Source organism: Bos indicus x Bos taurus, chromosome 8, assembly GCF_003369695.1.
Source record: "Bos indicus x Bos taurus breed Angus x Brahman F1 hybrid chromosome 8, Bos_hybrid_MaternalHap_v2.0, whole genome shotgun sequence".
Classification (NCBI taxonomy): Eukaryota; Metazoa; Chordata; class Mammalia; order Artiodactyla; family Bovidae; genus Bos; species Bos indicus x Bos taurus.
In genome coordinates this window covers 1,724,769-1,746,742 of record NC_040083.1, presented here as the reverse complement: position 1 = coordinate 1,746,742, position 21,974 = coordinate 1,724,769, and the positions used below count along the sequence as shown (strand labels likewise).

Sequence of the window (21,974 nt, the reverse complement as noted above, 5' to 3'; positions counted from 1 at the left end):
GGCCCCTGCACTGGAGTCACAGGCCCATAAACACCAAGTACAAAAACCCCACAGCAGTATCTGTGCTAAGGGCGACCCGGATGCTGCCACCCCCATAGCCGGCCTCCCAGTAGCAGTATCTGTGCTAAGGGCGACCCGGATGCTGCCACCCCATAGCCGGCCTCCCGGTAGCAGTATCTGTGCTAAGGGCGACCCGGATGCCGCCACCCCCATAGCCGGCCTCCCAGTAGCCCTGCTGTGAGCTGATGGAAAGACCATGTTCTAGACAAACCTCCCCTGGAAACATGGCATCTTAGTCAGCCTAAGCTGCTGTCACAATTGCCTGGGCTGGGAGCTTAAACAGCAGACATTACTGTCACGCTCTGGAGGCTGGGAGTCCACGGGTCAGCTTCTGGCAGGGCTGGGGGCAGTGTTCCCAGCCTGCACAGCTGCCTCTGCTGTGTCCCCATGTGAGGAGGGCCCTCTCTGACTCTGCTCACAGGAGTACCAGTCCAGAAGGAGAGCTCACCCTCAGCACCCATCCACCCTTCCTAAGACCAGCCCGTTGGGAATTAGGCTCCCACGTGGGAAACTCTGGGGGAAACAGGACTCCATCCATGGCACAGAGAAGGATGGACCCCACCTGCCAGCCTGTGCGGACCAGCCCATGGACATCACCCCTCGGTGCACACTTGGCACAAGCCCAGCAGGACTTGTTAGGGGAAGCACACTGACTGAAATTGCCCACCCTGGCCAGGCACCATAGTAACCATATGCATGAGTTGTTTTACAACAGGAGGTCCTGGTAAGGAACTCGGAACTAATACGCCACCACCAACTGGAAGAGTTCCAGAAAGGTCAGAAGGAGACGCCACATGTCCGACCACCTCCCAGAATCCTTCTGTCTGGCATCAATCTTGGCTGAACAAGGCGTGCACCACCAGGAAGGACTCTGAGTCAGAATGATTGGCTAAGGACAACCCAGAAACTAATTCTATCACCATAAAACCCGAGATTGCAAGCCATGTGGCAGAGCTGTTCTCCTGGGTTCCCTTACCCTACTGCTCTCTGCCCGGGTGCCCTTTCCCAATAAAATCTCTTGCTTTGTCAGCACATGTGTCTCCTCAGACAATTCATTTCCGAGTGTTAGACAAGAGCCTGGCTTCAGGCCCTGGAAGGGGTCCTCCTTCCTGCAACAGACTCACTCCAGTGGGCTTGGGGTCTGCCCCCACCCAGGTGCTAGGACGCAGGGACACAGCACATACGGCCATGCAGGGCACACCCTTGGACACAATGTCACAACATGTCAGGGAAGGCCCAGCTGCCCTGGTAAACGCAGGCAGCTCAGATGGCAGGACTGCATGTGTTGGAGAGAGACACCCCATCTGCAGGCTGGCCAGGGGCCACCGGCCAGGACATGGAGCATCTGATGTCTAGGGAACTGAGTACATGGACCCAAGCTGCTTGGCCCCCAGAGGACACCAGGCTGCTGGGAAGGGTTCGTTATTGGAAATATTAAACACTGCTGCTGCTGCTATTTAGTCCCTAAGTCAGGTCCTACTCTTTTGCAGCCCCATGGACCGTAGCCTGCCAAGCTCCTCTGCCCATGGAATCCTCCAGGCAAGAATACTGGAGTGGGTTGTCATTTCCTTTTCCAGGGGATCTTTCCAACCCAGAGATTGAACACGTGTCTCCTGTTTAGCAGGCAGATTCTTTAGCCATCTGGGAAGGCCACTATTAGATGCAATTATTATTAAGTCAAATGTAATTACTAATAAAAATGAAATTTAATTGACAAAAACGAAATGTACTTATTCAAGATTAAATGTACTTTAATGAGAAGACAACCAAGTCACAGAGCTCCTGGAATGCACAGCCTCCATGTGCAGTTCTTACTCGGCATGGGGGTGCCTTCAGCGCAGTGGCCCCAGGGACGCTTCCTGCACGTGGTACCCTCACGGCACTGTCAGCAGGCATCTCGCTATAACATAAGCCATCACGGTCCCTGGTCCTGGAGCATAAACTGAAGTGGCATCCCTGGCGTTTAGACCATCTGGTTGTTTCAGGATGAATCTCGCACTGGTTGTGATCCCCCAGATTCCTTAGCAGATTACACACAGGACTCTGAAGGCAGTGAGATTAGCAAGGTCCCTGTTAAAGGAAAGGTCAAGAAACAAAGGGCAGATGGAGAAACTCACTCACACAGCTAGAACAGAAATACTGTACCTTTGGTCCAAAGACAATATTGATGAACTTCGGACCACCCATCAGATCTTACAGGTCATCTCTGCCTCAAGCAACCTCCTGTGATGGTCTTAAAACCAGAATAGAGTGAGACTAAATTCTAATCATAAATAATACCCTGGTTTTACTGTCACATGTCCTATGATCTGAGAGCAGTGGCCAATCAAGCAGGCCTCCAGTGAAAAGTTCAAGCTAGATCAAAACCTCTGTGCATAGCCAGGCTGCTGAATGGCTGCCCCTCCAATAACACACCTCAATGAAAGATCTGCTGTGATCTCCAGTCTCCTTCACATCACAGAAACCTTCCTTAGAGGACAAAAGGCAGTGTGGTCTCTGACTCCTGCATCTGACCCTTTCTTGCATGAGATGGAGAAAATGTGACTTAAGTCTAATCCTTATAGTAAAATGCACTGAAGCATAAAGGTTTTTTTTTTTTTTTTCTTTTTTTGGCCACTTCGCATGGCATGTGGGACCCTAGTTCCCTGATCGAGGACTGATCCTGTGCCTCCTGCATTTGAAGCCTGGACTCCTAACCACTGGACCACCAATGAAGTTTCTGAAGGTTTACTACTAAGGCAGAACAGATTAGATCCTGTGGGTGATCAGGGACCCTGGGGCATCTCCCCAGCCACCAGCTACCTAGGAATTTGAGAGGTTTCTTCAATACAGTGCTGTGGATTTTACTGCCCAGACATGAGAGGGTAACAGGCAGGAAGGCCAGGGGTCTCCAAATGGAGGAAATCAGCTGCAAGTGTCAGACATTTTTTCTCTCTCTCTTTAGCTGCAGGAGGAAACAAACTACAAGTCCTAGATTTTTTCTTTTTCTATACAAATTTAAAGAGAGGTTCCTTTTAAAGTTCTGTGTTGCCATGACAACACCTGGCTCCACCTGAACTTAATTCTTCTCAAACCTTGACCTGACCAATGCATTTTCCTTATGGCAATGTTTGTCTTAAGCTACGTTAATGAACTATATATTTACCAAAGACTGTCTTCAAGTCCATTCTGCCCAAGACTCAGAAGCAACTTGACAAACCAGTACTTTTTACTCATGCAAATGTTCAGTCACTCAGTAGTGTCCAGCTCTCTGCGACCCCATGAACAGCAGCACACCAGGCCTCCCTGTCCATCACCAACTCCCAGAGTTTACTCAAACTCATGTCCATTGAGTTGGTGATGCCATCCAACGACCTCATCCTCTGTCATCCCCTTCTCCTTCTGCTTTCAATCTTTCCCAGCATCAAGGTCTTTTCCAATGAGTCAGCTCTTCACATCACGTGGCCAAAGTATTGGAGTTTCAGCTTCAACATCAGTCCTTCCAATGAATACTCAGCACTGATTTCCTTTAGGATGGACTGACTGGATCTCCTTGCAGTCCAAGGGACTCTTAAGCGTCTTCTCCAACACCACAGTTCAAAAGCATCAGTTCTTCGGTGCTCAGCTTTCTTTCTTTATAGTCCAACTCTCACATCCATACATGACTACTGGAAAAACCATAGCCTTGACTAGATGGACCTTTGTTGGCAAAGTAATGTCTCTACTTTTTAATACGCTGTCTAGGTTGGTCATAACTTCTCTTCCAAGGAGTAAGCATCTTTTAATTTCATGGCTGCAATCACCATCTGCAGTGATTTGGGAGCCCAGAAAAATAAAGTCTGACACTATTTCCACTGTTTCCCCATCTATTTGCCATGAAGTGATGGGACTGGATGCCGTGATCTAAGTTTTCTGAATGTTGAGTTTTAAGCCAACTTTTTCACTCTCCTCTTTGACTTTCATCAAGAGGCTCTTTAGTTCTTCTTCACTTTCTGCCATAAGGGTGATGTCATCTGCATATCTGAGGTTACTGATATTTCTCCTGGCAATCTTGATTCCAGCTTGTGCTTCCTCCAGCCCAGCGTTTCTCATGATGTACTCTGCATAGAAGTTAAATAAGCACAGTGACAATATACAGCCTTGATGTACTCCTTTTCCTATTTGGAACTAGTCTGTTGTTCCATGTCCAGTTCTAACCATTGCTTCCTGACCTGCATACAGAGCTCTCAGGAGGCAAGACAGGTGGTCTGGTATTTCCATCTCTTTCAGAATTTTCCACAGTTTGCGGTGATCCACACAGTCAAAGGCTTTGGCAAAGTTAATAAAGCAGAAATAGATGTTTTTCTGGAACTCTCTTGCTTTTTCAATGATCCAACAGATGTTGGCAAATTGTTCTCTGGTTCTTTTGCCTTTTCTAAATTCAGCTTGAACATCTGGAAGTTCATGGTTCATGTATTGTAATTTTGACCATTACTTTACCAGCATATGAAAGAAAGAAAGTGACGTCATTCAGTAGTGTCCTATTCTTTGCGACCCTGTGGACTGCAGCCCACCAGGCTCCTCCATCCATGGGATTCTCCAGGCAAAAGTACTGGAGTCGGTTGCCATTTCCTTGCTAGCGTGTGAGATGAGTGCAATTGTGCGGTAGTTTGAGCATTCTTTGGCATTGCCTTTCTTTGGGATTGGAATGAAAACTGATCTTTTCCAGTCCTGCGGCCACTGCTGAGTTTTCCATATTTGCTGGCATACTGAGTGCAGAACTTTCACAGGATCATCTTTTAGGATTTGAAATAGCTCAGCTGGAATTCCATCACCTCCACTAGCTTTGTTCGTAGTGATGCTTCCTAAGGCCCACTTCACTTTGCACTCCAGGAAGTCTGGCTCTAGGTGAGTGATCACACCATTGTGCTTATCTGGGTCATGAAGATCTTTTTTGAATAGTTCTTGTGTGTATTCTTGCCACCTCTTCTTAATATCTTCTGCTTCTGTTAGGTCTATACGATTTCTGTCCTTTATCTAGCCCATCTTTGCAAGAAATGTTCCCTTGGTATCTCTAATTTTCTTGAAGAGATCTCCAGTCTTTCCCATTCTGTTGTTTTCCTCTATTTCTTTGCATTGATCACTGAGGAAGGCTTTCTTATCTCTCCTTGCTATTCTTTGGAACTCTCCCTTCAGATGGGTATCTTTCCTTTTCTCCTTTGCTTTTCATTTCTCTTCTTTCCACAGCTATTTGTCAGACAGCCAATTTGCTTTTTTGCATTTCTTTCTCTTGGGGATGGTCTCGATTACTGTCTCCTGTACAGTGTCACGAACCTCATTCCATAGTTCATCAGGCACTCTATCAGCTCTAATCCCTTAAATCTATTTCTCATGTCCACTGTATAATCATAAGGGATTTGATTTAGGTCATACCTGAATGATCTAATGGTTTTCCCTACTTTCTTCAATTTAAGTCTGGATTTGACAATAAGGAGTTCATGATCTGAGCCACAGTCAGCTCCCAGTCTTGTTTTTGCTGACTGTATAGAGCTTCTCCACCTTTGGCTGCAAAGAATATAATCAATCTGATTTTGGTGTTGACCATCTGGTGATGTCCATGTGTAGAGTCTTCTCTTGTCTTGTTGGAAGAGGGTGTTTGCTATGACAGTGCATTCTCTTGACAAAATTCTGTTAGCCTTTGCCCTGCTTCATTCTGTATTCCAAGGTCAAATTTGCCTGTTACTCCAGGTGTTTCTTGACTTCCTACTTTTGCATTCCAGTCGCCTATAATGAAAAGGACATCTTTGGGGGGTGTTAGTTCTAGAAGGTTTTGTAGGTCTTCACAGAACTGTTCAACTTCAGCTTCTTCAACGTTACTGGTTGGGGCATAAACTTGGATTACCATGATATTGAATGGTTTGCCTTGGAAACGAACAGATCATTCTGTTGTTTTTGAGATTGCATCCAAGTACTGCATTTAGGACTCTTTTGTTGACCATCATGGCTACTCCATTTCTTCTAAGGGATTCCTGCCCACAGTAGTAGATATAATGGTCATCTGAGTTAAATTCACCCATTCCAGTCCATTTTAGTTCACTGATTACTAGAATGTCGACGTTCACTCTTGCCATCTCCTGTTTGACCACTTCCAGTTTGCCTTGACCCATGGACCTGACATTCCAGGTTCCTATGCAATATTGTTCTTTACAGCACCGGACCTTGCTTCCATTACCAGTCACACCCACAACTGGGTGTTGTTTTTGCTTTGGCTCTGTCTCTTCGTTCTTTCTGGAATTATTTCTCCACTGATCTCCAGTAGCATATTGGGGACCTACCGACCTAGGGAGTTCATCTTTTAATGTCCTATCTTTCTGCCTTCTCATACTGTTCATGGGGTTCTCAAGGCAACAGTAATGAAGTGGTTTGCCACTCCCTTCTCCAGTGGACCACATTTTGTCAGAATTCTCCACCATGACCCGTTCGTCTTGGGTGGCCCTACATGGCATGGCTCATAGTTTCATTGAGTTAGACAAGGCTGTGGTCCATGTGATTAGATTGGTTAGTTTTCTGTCATTGTGGTTTTCAGTCTGTCTGCCCTCTGATGGAGAAGGATAAGAGGCTTATGGAAACTTCCTTATGGGAGAGACTGACTGAGGGGTGAACTGGGTCTTGTTCTGATGGGTGGGACCATGCTCAATAAATCTTTAATCCAATTTATTGCCTGGAGAATCCTGGACAGAAGAGCCTGGAGGGCTATAGCCCATGGAGTCACAAAGAGTCAGACATGACTGAGTACAAATGAGCACATGTGTGTATGTATGTGTATATATATATGATTCACTTTGCTAATATATATATATATATTAACAGCAGACACTAATACATCATTGTAAATCAACTATAGTCCAAAATAAAAAACCTTACAGTCAGGTTTGACCCAGCAGACACTGAGCCAGTATCGATCACGCAGAGTAACACCCTGGATGCAGAGGCTGCATAAACCAGAGACAGGCTTCCGTCCCCAAGGAGTTTCAACTAGTTTGGGAGGACGGGCAATGTGTGTTCAATGCAGTTTGCTTGATAAAACAATTTTAATGTTGTGCCAGATAAAAACAAAATTAATTTGCTGTGTAGTAAAATTCCTTAGACTGATTAAAAATGTAAAATTTGTTGCTATTTACTGTGATATTTATTCCTGCTATAATCCTGTCATGCAAGTACATTCATTATGCTTAATTTTTTTTATTAATCTTCTGCCATAAATCACTCATGGGATAAGAGTCACTCTCCACTTTGTTTTATGACTTAAAAAAAAAAAAGATACCCTAGTTCTTTCGTAAATGAACTGTCACTATAAATTATGCAATGTCTCTAAATTGTTAGACAAATTTGGCATATTTATTTTGTAATAAATTAAAATGCATGCATTAGACTCTATTTTCTCACTTATGTGCAATATGACTTTCACTGGTCCAAAATATTGCATCTAATCCTTTCTAAAAGTCACAAGTTCTGTGACTAATTTCTTGTGCTGACATTCAGAGCAAATTGTCATGATGCTCATATATCATTGCCCTGACTCTTTGCGACCTCATGGACTATAGCCCTCCAGGCTCCTCTGCCCACGGGATTCTCCAGGCAAGAACATTGGAGTGATTTGCCGTTTCCTTCTCCAGGGGATCTTCCCAACTGAGGGGTCGAACCTGCATCTCTCATGTCTCCTGCATTGCAGGTGGATTATTTACCACTGAGCCACCAGGGAAGCCCAGCTGTTTAGGAGGATGCAGCTTGACTCCTGGTGCAGCAAACGAAAAATATTCTCCCTCTAAAAGTATAAACATGCGTTTATAAATATTAGACATACAGAGTCCATAAAAACATTGTACTCCACTGACAAGAGGATGAAGTGCAGACACACATCCCCTCCTAAACTCCGGAACCGTGGGCCCCAGAAGGTGCCCATCACCCTGCGCTTTCGGCCTTCAGCCCCCTGGCCCCCAGGCCCTGCCAGCAAAGGCCCACATAGACAGAGGCTCCTCCCAGAGGAGGTGAGGCCCAGGCAGACCCAGCAACGGGAGGGCTTTCGGTGAAGCTGGGGCCGCGGTCCCGCGGTCCTAACTGATTCCTGACAATCCAACACAGCACATCACAGCAGACAAAGGTGTATTTCCAGGGGGTCTGAAAGCTGGCAGGGCTTGAATTGTGTAATTCAATGGTCCTGACTGGCCTGTCAGGTCACATTCTGAATCCTCCAAGTTAGGTAACAACTACTATTCAAGGGAAACCTGAGCCAGAATCTCGTTACAGATAAATCAATTCAGCATGCCCTGTGTGCGGTCTTGGGAGCCGTCCTGGACGAGAGGCCAGGGAGACCGCCATCAGGGGCTGCAGCCTGGCTTCCCCCCATCCCTGGGGTCTCAGCACTGATGTGGCTCCTCCTTTTCTGGTAAGTCTTCTCAGGAGTCATCCCACGACAGGACGAAAGGAAAGAAATGACACCCTCAAGAGAATGAGTGGGGTGAGAGTCAATACAAGCGAAAACGAGAGAGACAGAAAATCAGACCGGACCTTCAGAACCGAAGCCCCGAAGGCTGGAAGGCAGATGTTGACCCTGCCCATGGAAATGACTGCAGGCTGCGGCCGGGCTAGTCTGGGGCTCAGGGCACCTTCAGAGCCGCCCTGGCTCTCCCACTTCTCTGGCGCCAGAGGACTGCGGGCCCAGTGGCAGGTGAATTACACATCGATAAGCGGCTAGCAGATGATGGGCCATCATTTCCTCTGTCTCTTATGGGGAATAAGCGACAGTGGACTTTTAACATAATTAAATGTTATATTCATGTACCAGCCAGAGGTTCCTGAAGACCGGCTGGCTAGCTCAGTCCGTCTGCAGTCATTAGCACTACAGGCCAAGCACAGACCCATGGACCTATAACTCACTGAAGTCAGCCACGTGGACCCAGCCTTGCAGAGCACTCTCCTAACTCCGCTCTGATGATGCAGGACATCACCAGCCAGTGTCATTGGGTGTGTCAGCAATTTCTGACTGCCTTTCTCCCTGATCCTACAGCCCATTTCCATTCAACATGAGCAAACTGGCGCATTCAGTTCATATGCACAATCACAACATTCCCCAAGGAAGGGCTGATTCCAAGACATGTTAGGATTCCTATTAAAGCAAAAGGAAAGGTTCGTTGAAATTAATAGCAGAAACGCTCATCTATCACAATAGAGGGCCCTTGAACCATGATGCTGAAAAAACCAGCCACTTAGTAGCCTTTTGCAAAAATTTACATGAATTCAGTCCCACACTCATCCAGGATTTATTCGCAGCTCTGCCTTTTTGCCAGCTGCCCCAAGTAAGGGAGAAACACACTGGTAACGGATCTAAAGCACTTCACCAGAGAGAAAAGCCAAATCAACATGACATAGATGGAGCCCAAAGCCTGGATGGCATTTCCCACTAACCAACTGAATGACAGATTTTGTATTTTTACACGCCTGCCTCCAAAATACTCCAACATGTGGTTCTAACACCAATTCCAACATGTTATTCAGCAAAATGTATTGGCCTAGCTTACATGCCAGAATCTATATGCGATGAGATTGAGATGCCTGCTGAAGAGAAGCTGCAGAATTTGTGTCTGTCTGAAACTCTGGTGTGGTCCAGCCAGGAGGAGACTCTTCTGCACTGGGTGGGATGATTCGGCTGGGTCAACCCCTGTGTGGCTGGAAGCAGTGAAGAACGATTCACAAGCACACTTGCCCACCATGGAGAACACACCCCACAACTGTTCCTGTAGCAATGGTAGACACTGCACTTGTTAGGGAGATGGGGCAGGGATCAGAATGAAGCTTGGCACACTTCGGTGTGTCTCCTGTGACAGGGGAGGACTTTCAATCTATTGGGAGACTTCATTTCCTTGACAGGGCTCAAGTTACAGTGGTACCAGCATCAGAAGTAAGTTCAGCCCCATCCCATCACTGTGGTGATAATTCCTGTGTGGCTGTCCAATGCCCCCATGCTGCTGGCTCCAGAACCTGACCCCCCAGCCCCCATCGCCCCCCCACCTTGCTGCCCCAGGGCAAGGCTTGGACTGCCAGGACCGGAACCTGGCAGAGGGGAAGGCCCAAGAAGAAGCCAGTACCCATGGAAAGCAGGGCCTCTGGGCCTCCCAGTCCTTCAGTTCTCCTAAACCAGCTCTTTTTGCCTTTTGCAGAGCCAGCACCCATTATCCCCACGCCCTTTGTTCCTCCTCACCAGGCTCCTCTCCACTGCCATCCACCTGGGCCTCTGCCCACCAGGTTCAGCTGCACCTTGGGGCTCCCCTCAGCCTTTGTCCCAGCTGGAGCCACTTTTATCATAAGCACCCACAAGATAAACAGAGGACAGAATTCCTTTCCTTCCTTCCTGTGTGCGTGCTAAGTCACTTCAGAGTTGTATCTAACTCTCTGAGATCCCATGGACTGGAGCCCACCAGCTTCCTCTGTCTGTGGGATTCTCCAGGCAAGAATACTGGAGTGGGTTGCCATGCCCTCCTCGAGGGGTTCTTCCCAACCCGGGGATCTAATTTGAGTCTTTTACAGGCGGGTCATGGTGGAGAGATCTGACAGAATGTCGTCCACTGGAGAAGGGAATGGCAAACCACTTCAGTATTCTTGCTTTGAGAACCCCATGAACAGTATGAAAAGGCAAAATGATAGGATACTGAAAGAGAAACTCCCCAGGTCAGTAGGTGCCCAATATGCTACTGGAGATCAGTGGAGAAATAACTCCAGAAAGAATGAAGGGATGGAGCCAAAGCAAAAACAATACCCAGCTGTGGGTGTGACTGGTGATAGAAGCAAGGTCCAATGCTGTAAAGAGTAATATTGCATAGGAACCTGGAATGTCAGGTCCATGAATCAAGGCAAATTGGAAGTGGTCAAACAGGAGATGGCAAGAGTGAATGCCGACATTCTAGGAATCAGCGAACTAAAATGGACTTAAATGGGTGAATTTAACTCAGATGACTATTATATCTACTACTGAGGGCAGGAATCCCTTAGAAGAAACGGAGTAGCCATCATGGTCAACAAAAGAGCCCCAAAACGCAGTACTTGGATGCAATCTCAAAAACGACAGAATGATCTCTGTTCGTTTCCAAGGCAAACCATTCAATATCACAGTAATCCAAGTCTATGCCCCAACCAGTAACATTGAAGAAGCTGAAGTTGAACAGATCTGTGAAGACCTACAAGACCTTTTAGAACTAACACCCAAAAAAGTGTCCTTTTCATTATAGGGGATTGGAATGCAAAAGTAGGAAGTCAACAAACGCCTGGAGTAACAGGCAAATTTGGCCTTGGAATACAGAATGAAGCAGGGCAAAGACTAATAGAGTTTTGCCAAGAAAATGCACTGGTCATAACAAACACCCTCTTCCAACAACACAAGAGAATACTCTATACATGGACATCACCAGATGGTCAACACCGAAATCAGATTGATTATATTCTTTGCAGCCAAAGATGGAGAAGCTCTATACTGTCAACAAAAACAAGACCAGGAGCTGACTGTGGCTCAGATCATGAACTCCTTATTACCAAATTCAGACTTAAATTGAAGAAAGTAGGGAAAACCACTAGACCATCAAATCCCTTATGATTATACAGTGGAATTGAGAAATAGATTTAAGGGCCTAGATCTGATAGATTGAGTGCCTGATGAACTATGGACTGAGGTTCATGACATTGTACAGGAGACAGGAATCAAGACAATCCCCACGGAAAAGAAATGCAAAAAAGCAAAATGGCTGTCTGGGGAGGCCTTACAGATAGCTGTGAAAAAAAGAGAAGTGAAAAGCAAAGGAGAAAAGGAAAGATATAAGCATCTGAATGCAGAGTACCAAAGAATAGCAAGAGATAAGAAAGCCTTCCTCAGTGATCAATGCAAAGAAATAGAGGAAAACAACAGAATGGGAAAGACTAGAGATCTCTTCAAGAAAATTAGAGATACCAAGGGAACATTTCATGCAAAGATAGGCTCGATAAATGATAGAAATGGTATGGACCTAACAGAAGCAGAAGATATTAAGAAGAGGTGGCAAGAATACACAGAAGAACTGTGCAAAAAGGATCTTCACGACCCATATAATCACGATGGTGTGATCACTGACCTAGAGCCAGACATCCTGGAATGTAAAGTCAAGTGGGCCTTAGAAAGCATCACTATGAACAAAGCTAATGGAGGTGATGGAATTCCAGTGGAGCTCTTTCAAATCCTGAAAGATGATGCTGTGAAAGTGCTGCATTCAATATGCTAGCAAATTTGGACAACTCAGCAGTGGCCACAGGACTGGAAAAGGTCAGTTTTCATTCCAATCCCAAAAAAGGCAATGACAAAGAATGCTCAAGTTCAGTTCAGTTCAGTTGCTCAGTCGTGTCCGACTCTTTGCGACCCCATGAATCGCAGCACGCCAGGCCTCCCTGTCCATCACCAACTCCCGGAGTTCACCCAGACTCACGTCCATCTCATCCTCTGTCGTCCCCTTCTCCTCCTGCCCCCAATCCCTCCCAGCATCAGAGTCTTTTCCAATGAGTCAACTCTTCGCATGAGGTGGCCAAAGTACTGAAGTTTCAGCTTTAGCATCATTCCTTCCAAAGAAATCCCAGGGCTGATCTCCTTCAGAATGGACTGGTTGGATCTCCTTGCAGTCCAAGGGACTCTAGCATGTGAGATGAGTGCTCAAACTACCGCACAATTGCACTCATCTCACACGCTAGTAAAGTAATGCTCAAAATTCTCCAAGCCAGGCTTCAGGAATATGTGAACCATGAACTTCCTGACGTTCAAGCTGGTTTTAGAAAAGGCAGAGGAACCAGAGACCAAATTGCCAACATGCGCTGGATCATGGAAAAAGCAAGAGAGTTCCAGAAAAACATCTATTTCTGCTTTATTGACTATGCCAAAACCTTTGACTGTGTGGATCACAATAAACTGTGGAAAATTCTGAAAGAGATGGGAATACCAGATCACCTGACCTTCCTCTTGAGAAATCTGTATGCAGGTCAGGAAGCAACAGTTAGAACTGGACATGGAACAACAGACTGGTTCCAAATAGGAAAAGGAGTACGTCAAGGCTGTATATTGTCACCCTGCTTATTTAATTTATACACAGAGTACATCATGAGAAATGCTGGACTGGAAGAAACACAAGCTGGAATCAAGATTGACGGGAGAAATATCAATAACCTCAGATATGCAGATGACACCACCCTTATGGCAGAAAGTGAAGAGGAACTCAAAAGCACCTTGATGAAAGTGAAAGAGGAGAGTGAAAATGTTGGCTTAAAAGCTCAACATTCAGAAAACGAAGATCATGGCATCTGGTCCCATCACTTCATGGGAAATAGATGGGGAAACAGTGGAAACAGTGTCAGACTTTCTTTTTCTGGGCTCCAAAATCACTGCAGATGGTGACTGCAGCCATGAAATTAAAAGACACTTACTCCTTGGAAGGAAAGTTATGACCAACCTAGATAGCATATTCAAAAGCAGAGACATTACTTTTGCCAACTAAGGTCCGTCTAGTCAAGGCTATGGTTTTTCCAGTTGTCATGTATGGATGTGAGAGTTGGACTGTGAAGAAGGCTGAGCGCCGAAGAATTGATGCTTTTGAACTGTGGTGTTGGAGAAGACTCTTGAGAGTCCCTTGGACTGCAAGGAGATCCAACCAGTCCATTCTGAAGGAGATCAGCCCTGGGATTTCTTTGGAAGGAACGATGCTAAAGCTGAAACTTCAGTACTTTGTCCACCTCATGCGAAGAGTTGACTCATTGGAAAAGACTGATGCTGGGAGGGATTGGGGGCAGGAGGAGAAGGGGACGACAGAGGATGAGATGGCTGGATGACATCACTGACTCGATGGACGTGAGTCTGGGTGAACTCCGGGAGTTGGTGATGGACAGGGAGGCCTGGCGTGCTGCGATTCATGGGGTCGCAAAGAGTCGGACACGACTGAGCAACTGAACTGAACTGAACTGATGTCTCCAGCGTGGGCAGGGGAGTTCTTTACCACTAGCACCACCTGGGAAGCCCCTTCCTAGTTCTAGCACATAATTGCTGAAAAATGAGTGAAGCGTGGAATCACCAGCACAAAAACCACACCTCGACTCTCTCGCTTCCCCTTGGAGTTCTCAGGTGCGGGGTCCACGGTCCCTCCCACCCAGGTTTGCAGGCTGCAGGTGCCCCTCTGGGCAAAGTCCAGGGCAGAGCGGCACTCGACGTGGGCACAGGGTCTCCTGACGTGGGCGCAGGGTCTCCCGACTGGAGTTCCTGGGGCACCTCTCTGCGTCTCTGTTTCTCACTTGCCGATCAGCGACATGGTTGTCAGTTTCATTACACGTCTCACTCAACTTTAACCCACGGTGGGGAAGGGGATGTCTTCCCTTCCTCCTTCCAGAGGTGACTCTAAACTCAAAGACCAGAACAAAGGCTACACACAAGAGATCACTTTCTCAGAATCCACAGGAAACACAGCTCTGAAGTCTTGTTTTAGAAAGCCTCCACCCCCACCTACCTCCAATGTAGGCTCTCTGCAGAGAGATGCCCTCCCTTGACCTTCCTGCACCAACACCTCTCCTCTGGGGAAGGCCCTGCACACAGAGGCGACTCCCAGATTCATCCCTCTCCTGCCCATAAACCATGTCCCTAATCCGAGTCACAATCTGGAATGAAATCCGGTGGGCAGCAGGCTCCGCTGGAAGGTGACCAGGGCTTTGCCATGGCCTCAGAAGGCAGTCGGAGAGGGTGTGAGCCCCAGCTGGGTCACCAGTCCTGCGTGAGCCACAGGCAGCCCTTTGCTCTGCCAGTGTCCGGCTGACTGGTCTGACCACACACGTGCACACACCCTCAGAGGACCAGCATCAGTGCTCCGTCTACATCCAGAACAAGGAAGGGAATGCTTCCTAACACTGACTCAGGCTTCCCCCACCCGCCCCATGCCTGTTCAGGCTCCCAGGAACAAGGACACTGCCTAATGAGAGTCACGCTGCACCTCCCAGACTCTTCCGGGAAGGGGTCAGGTCAGAGCATCCACAGCCCCCAACCCCCTTCAAGGGGGGCTGCCCTGAGGACGCGAGTGCCAGGGACTCACACGTGGCCTAACAGCCACCAAGTAAAGCACACAGAGGAGCAAGCAGCTGCCTAATTTTGTGCTGGTGAGGACTCCCAGACTCCCTAACACAAGTGCCGGCTGATCAACAAGCAGACACACGGGTAACACTTCTGAGACAGCTGACCTGACACGCTTCCCGCCCACATGCAGCTCTCCACCCGAGAAAACCACGACAGGGGCAACTTGAAGTTCTGGACTCGTCAGTGTTTTTCTTTTACCCAAATGACATACAACTGTGTTTCTCAAATGAACCCAGATGTCACCCGGACAGCCTGTTGGACTTGCCGGCTCCGGCCCACTCTGCCCAGGAGGTCTGGGCGTGCCAACCAGCCCCAGCTAATCTGAAGTAGGGGGCCAGTCCTGCCACAGACAGCTCCAAGTGCTGGTCCTGCCAGGCAAGCAACAAGATCCAGGAGAGATGCAAAAAGTACGTTCCTTCTAAACGGTTAATCTGCCCTCTCTGGTGCCACACTCTCAACAGGAAAAAAAAAAACAAACACAATCTATTCTAAGAGTAACCCATAATTAGAAGGCTATGACTACGCTGTAGAAGGAACCGAGGACAGAGGACACAGGAGTTTGCGGATTAATGAGCAATACCATGTGGAACTCTGCAGCCACAGACTGATAAACAAGGGCCTGAGACTGGCTCGGCAAACACGCCCTGACCTCTGAAGCTGAAGAAAATCCACTGGGCCAGAGGTCAGATCTGAGGTCTCACTTACATCACTCGGAGGAGCACAGCCATTCAGCAAATTGCATATGATGTAACTTTATTCTAGTATTTTTCCTTACAATTCTCAGAAAGGATATTTTTTGCAGCATTATTTTTTTTACTGTCATTTTTTAAAATTATGAAGGTATGACAACACATTTCTGGGAGGCTCAGAAAACACAGAACAAAGTTACATATAGTTTCACTATATATTACAATTATTTTTAAGTAGCTAAATTAAGATTTTTAGTTGGAGTTTCAATATAAAAAGCTCAAAAATTAACAGAATGAAAATATAGAAAAGTAGAAGGATACAGTAGACCTGAAAAGTACCATGAGCCAATTCAATATAATTAAGATTTATACAATTTTCACAAAACAGTATAATACAAATTCTATTCAAGTTCCCATAGACTGTAAACTAGGAGACACTGGAACATATCCAGGGATGTAAAACCAGGTGCAAAAATTTCATGGGCTAAAGGTATTGAAATCATACAGAATCTGTTCTATCACTGTGGAGTTATGTTAGAAATCAACGTCAAAAGATACTTGAAAATAACTCACATGTTTTCAAGTGCAATGTGACAAGGAGAGATCTTTGACTTAATCATCAAAAGCCTCAATAAAATTAGAAGAATGAAAAAACACAGAGGGTGATTACAGAGAAGAAAGCATTTAAATGAGAAATTAATATCAAAGATACTTTAAAATCCCCATGTATTTGGAAATTAAATGTCCACTTTTAAATGATGAGTGTATTTAAGAAGCCATGGGCTTCCCAGGTGTCACAGTGGTAAAGAATCTGCCTGCCAATGTAGAAGATGCAGGAGATGCGGGTCCTATCCCTGGGTTGGGATGATCCCCTGGAGGAGGAAATAGCAACCCTCTCCAGTATTCTTCCCTAGGAAATCCTATGGACAGAGGAGCCTGGTGGGCCACAGTCCATGGGGCCACAAACAGTCAGACACAACTGAGCACATAGAAGACCAAGAAGCTGTAACAAGGAAAATTAGAAAATATTTGTACCAGAATTTGTTGCATGCAGCTGAAGCTGCTCAATGCAACAAAACACAACGTGCAATCTTGAAAAGAATTTTTTAAATTAATGAAGTTGAAATATTATAGGGGTGCATAAATCTATCATTCACTAATTAAGCATAGTCTTAATGAAGACAGAGAGTGTCCACAGGAGCTTGTGCAGCCATGCTGCCTCGGTTCAGTGGAGATGAAGGAAAATAAATCAAGGTCAGGTGTGTCAGATGGAGACAAAGCATATGGAACAGGCAAGGTGCCCACCAGGAAGCCCTGGGAAAGTCAGAGAACACCCAACCTGTGCTGGGTGTTGAAGAAGTAAGTCAGCAAAGGGGTGAGCAAGACAAAAGGAGGCACAGGAAAGCTACAGGAACACAGAGGTATGACTTTGCATGGTAAGTCACTGGGATGGGGGACATACTAATTCAGAGAGGGAGCTGGGGGCCAGTTCATGCTTAAACTCGGACTTTATCCTGAAGGCACTGGGAATCCATGTAAGAATTTTTAGCAGACATATTGAAATACAATTTGCTTAGAAAGAAGAGTGTGTGGAGACAGGATGGACTGAAGAGATCACTAAGGGAGTATCCTTCTGGAACGTGGTTACTCTGATTGATGGCCAAGATCATGCGACTGAAGAGGGTGGGGCAGGTGGTGGGTCTGCCCCCAGCGACGTCAACCGGCAAGTGAGTGGGCCAGCAACTAGCTAGACAACAGGGGAAAGTGGATGAGGACTCCGGGACAACATCCGTAAGGGTGTACAGCTGAGAAGAAGGGTACCGGTCACCGAGCTAGGACATGAGGGTGAGGGGCAACCACAGCTCACCAGTTCTGCTGGGGACAGGCCGGGTGCAAATTCTCACCCATAGTCTCCCAGGCTAGACTCTTCGCGCTGAGGACTGCCAAGGAGCCTGGGCAAGCTCAAGAGCAGGGCTCAGGAGGCAGGGACAATGACGGGGGAGAGAGGCGGGGACCCCAGCACAAGGTAGGGCTCTGAGAAGTACCAGCGTAAGTAAGCTTCCCAGGAAGTTCTTTGCCTGCGTGACCTTCCACGACAGGTGGTGTCTCCTAGGACGCTGGCGCTGCCCTGGGACCGGACGAGGGGAAAGTGATGCCGCCCCACATAGGGGACCCCACCATAGCGCAGAACCTGGTGGGGCCAGCGCTCCCGGCTCCCCGCATCCCACCCCAGACGGGAAACAGGCCTCACCCCACTGACCTGAAGGCATCTCTCTGGGGTCTTTAGTTGATGCCTCTCCAGCCTGCAGACTCTCCTCGCTGGAAGCTCTCCATTTCCGTCCTCTCTTCCGTAACCGTGACCCAAGAAGTTCCCACGCCCACCTCAAGTTCGTCCAAGGTGGCCGAGCGCAGTCCTGCAGGGCCCTGGAGAGTGTGGGGTCTCAAAGGAAGACCTGTCTGAAGACAAAGAGGACTATCATATTGCAAAATGACCTGAGAGTGAGGACAAGGCCTTAATGTTTGAAAAACCAGATGACAATGTCGTGTCCTCGTGTGGTTGTCAAAGATGCTTCCTACCCTGGAGACGGGAATGAAGGGTTCAGGCTTCTTGAAAGAAAAAACCAGCCGAAAGTTCCTGAGGTCATGAAAGTAATGTTAAAATAGGGTTTCTAGGTCCACTCGCCCGTGAGCCAGACCCCCTCCACGCCCGGCGCGGCCGCTTCCCGCGCACCTGCGCCCGGACCGCGCACCTGCGCCGCCCCTGTGCGGCCGGATCCAGAGGCCCGGCTGCGTCCAGACGCGGCGGCGAGCGGGCGAGCATGCTCAGTCGGGTCCTGACCCGCTTCTGCGGCCGGGCCGCGGCGGGGGTCGGGACGCTCGCCCGCGAGGCTCACAGGGGACGGGGAGAGAGCGGCGTGGGGAGAGCCGAGCAGGGTCAGCCTGCCCTCGTGGGGCTCCAGCCCGGCGAACGCCGGCCCCCGCGGCGCCGTGAGAAGTCCGCCGCGCCGGGTTTTCGCCGCAGCCCTGGGGGCGGGACCCGGGAAGCTGATGTGGGCGTGTCTGGGCGTGGCCGCCGCGGCGGGGGCGGCCCTAGAAGGAGCCTGGTCCGGGTCCCCGCATCGCGGGGTCCGGCGGGTCTGCAAAGAGGCGAGCTTGCAGAGCGAGGCCGGGCCGCTCAACTTCTGCAGGCGCCTTGGAAAATCTGTCTTTCTTACTGAAAAAGCCCCGCAGTGGTCACTAGAGAAAACTTAGAAAGTACAAGTAGTCTAGAAGGAGGTCTAGAATCCCGAGCTCCGGCTCAGAAGCCGCCGGTTGACGTCCCGCTCCTGCGGCTCCTCGCGGCCGCACAGGGTCCCTGCAAGGGTAGGTGCAGGAGCGGTGCAGCGTCGCGTGTCCAACGCGGGTCCCCAGCCTTGAGGGCGGGAGCCCGGGACTCCCCCGGGACTGCCAAGGCCGCACGGAGCCGGCACTGGACCGGGACGGCCGGGCGCGGGGTCCCGCCGCGGGTCCGCTAGGACCTAGGGGCCACGCCCCACCTCCCAGCCCTGGTCCCTCCCCCGCGGGCCTGCCCACCGCCCCCAGCCCCGCCGGTCGCCCCGCCCCGCCGCGCTGCAGCGAAGACCCGGCGGCGCCGCGGCGCGCGCACTGGGCATGCTCCGCCCGGCCGCTGGGCTCCGCTCCGCTCCGCTCTGCTCTGGGAGGCTGGGCTCCGGGAGGCTCCGCAGCCCGCACATCAGCCGGCGCGGGGGCAGGGACAGCCGCCGAGAGGCTGCGGGCGTCGACACGGCGCGGCTCCCGGGCTGGCCATGGCGAGGAGCGCACGGCAGCCGCCGGAGTGGCGAGGCGGCGTCAGGTTAGCCGGGTTAGCTGGGCGCCGGCGGGCGGGGCGCGGGCGGTGGGGAGCCCTGCACCGCGTGGTGGCCGAGTCGCCGCGGTAGCGGCCGCCCAACTTTGGGGTGCTGGGGCTGGAGGAGCCCGCGGCTGGGGCTGCGCTCTGGGAGGCGCCCGGGTCCCCGCAGTGGGCTCCAGGGTCGCAAGATGTTGCGGGATCCCAGAGCAGCGGTGTGGGGACATCGCGTCCCAGGCTCGTGTCGTAGCCCTCCCATGGCGAGGAGCACGGTGTGCACCGCGCGCAGCCGAGGAGCCGGCAGGTCTCGGAGGAAAGGGGACGTCAAGCCACGGTGGGGCCTTCGCCGATTCCGGCTGCCCGGGTCACCGGACCTTAGTGACCGGGATGGGGGGTGTGCACTGTCCTGGGCCCCGCAGGCCCCGAGTGCTGGCGGCGCATCCTGGTGCCGCAGGAAAGCGGGGAGCTATGCGCTCAGGGAGCCGCCGCCTCCGCTGGAGCTCCCGGAGTTTGTCGCATTTGACTCCATAGCAAGTTGACATCGAATTGCTTCATGGCGTGGAATGGGAAAACGTGCTTCATAGGCTTAAAAAACTGAGTAATTGCAAAGCCGATTTATTTTAAGCTCGACCATTAATCCGCCTTCCAGTCCAAAAAAAGAGAAAAACTTGAGCCTGCAAGATTTATAAAGAAAACTAGCAAAAAGGAAAAACAAAATGTTTGTAGGTGCGCACTATCTGCTCACAGTGTAGAAAATAATCTGTTATGGTTGAATTGTCATTGTTTTTCAGAAGTTGGGTTACTGTAGCCATCTTTATTGTGCGGTATTTTATACGTATAAGAACTTGGAGATACCGGTAGTGTGGCAGAAGCACAGTGTTTTTTTTTTATAAAGTTTTCTCACTTTTGTTTCTAAATGAAACATGTTTTCTCAGTTGCTACTATGCTGAACATAGTAAAATTGTTCAGGATGAAATGGAAGATGGGGGAAAAAATGTTTTCAGAAAGGAGTAAGTTAGAACAATGTAGTTCTACTGGGCTTATAATTTTCATGACAAATGCAGTTTGTAGGTCCCACCACAGTTTTTGCTGGTTCTTGAAACATTTGGCACCATTACTACCCTTATGGTTACTGGATTTCGGGAGCAAGGAAAACAATCCTTATTCCAGTGGGGAATAGTTCTGCCTCTAACTAAAGTTCTGATTCTCAAGCTGGTGGCCAAAAGCACCACTTAGTGGATACAGTTGTTTTATTTATTAAGCGTGTTCCAAAACATCTGCTTTGTGCTCTTTATAGATTCTAGTAGACTTTTGAGGTGCATTTGCTTTTCATTGGTTGTGAATAGCTTTTAATGTTTGTTCGTGGGTGAGATGGTGCCAGCTCTCATTCCAGATGCTCTAAACCATTTCCCCATGCGGGCTGTGTGCCCTGCCTGTAGGTGACTGAGATTTAATAACAAGAGCATTTGACTCCATAGCAAGTTGACATTGAATTACTTGCTTCATGGCATGGAATGGGAAAACAGGTTGCAAGTGTCCAGACCACAAGAACAGCAACATGCTGACTCTTTCTGCAAATTAGACCTGCAATTCTTCATTTTAGTCAAAAAGTTTGGTTGGTGGTGTTCATTGCTCCTAAACATTTTTCTTAATGTGTTTGTAGAAAATTTTAGAAGTTTGAGAAAGAGCCAAGTCAAATATTGAGAAAATGTGCTTCCCCTTTCTGTAGAAGTACATCCAGTTCAAAATCTCCTGTGTATATTACATACATGTAAAGCTTACCTGGTATGATGGGACTCGTGTTCTCAGGCTGCTTCCTAATACCAAATAATTATTGTGGCGAAGTTGCTTTTAACCCACAACACAGTAGTCAGATTTGGTCAAGAATCATTTCTTAGAATTCAGAAGTAGTGCATGTGCCCAGTCACTAACTTGTGTCTGACTCTGTGACCCTGTGGACTGTAGTTCCCCAGGCTCCTTCTCTGTCCATGGGATTTCTCAGGCAAGAATACTGGAGTGGGTTGCCATTTCCTTCTCCTTGGGCAGAAATAGTGCAGATAATAATTCCCCAATGCAGCATCTAACCAAGTATTTGGTGTGTGGGCCGCCCTTTTCTAGCCAAGCCCAGGAGGACATGTGACAGAACTTTGTGATCTATGGCAAATCACAGAAAAGTTAGAGAAGGGCTTCCCTGGTAGCTCACTGGTAAAGAATCTGCTTGCCAGTGCAGGAGACACGAGTTTGA

At 48.6% G+C, this 21,974-nt stretch overlaps 2 protein-coding genes across 3 annotated transcripts in view; one reads left to right on the top strand and one right to left on the bottom strand.

Annotated features, from left to right (window-relative positions):
* Positions 1–1,793: 1,793 nt before the first annotated feature.
* On the bottom strand, positions 1,794–19,616 carry LOC113897877. Its single transcript, XM_027550818.1, has 5 exons — positions 19,456–19,616; positions 19,181–19,326; positions 18,633–19,129; positions 18,143–18,339; positions 1,794–2,130 (listed from the first exon to the last, which is right to left on the bottom strand). Exons 1-4 carry the CDS (start codon positions 19,614–19,616, stop codon positions 18,166–18,168), a joined length of 978 nt encoding a protein of 325 aa, XP_027406619.1. The 3' UTR covers positions 1,794–2,130; positions 18,143–18,165.
* Positions 19,127–21,974, top strand: part of MFAP3L (microfibril associated protein 3 like) — a 52,858-nt gene continuing 50,010 nt past the window's right edge. The window contains exon 1 of one of the 2 annotated variants that reach the window (XM_027548941.1): positions 19,127–19,245. The gene's annotated coding sequence lies outside the window, so the exon portion shown is untranslated. Of the gene's footprint in view, positions 19,246–19,547; positions 19,736–21,974 lie in introns of those variants that run through there. The other variant, XM_027548940.1, reaches the window with a different exon arrangement.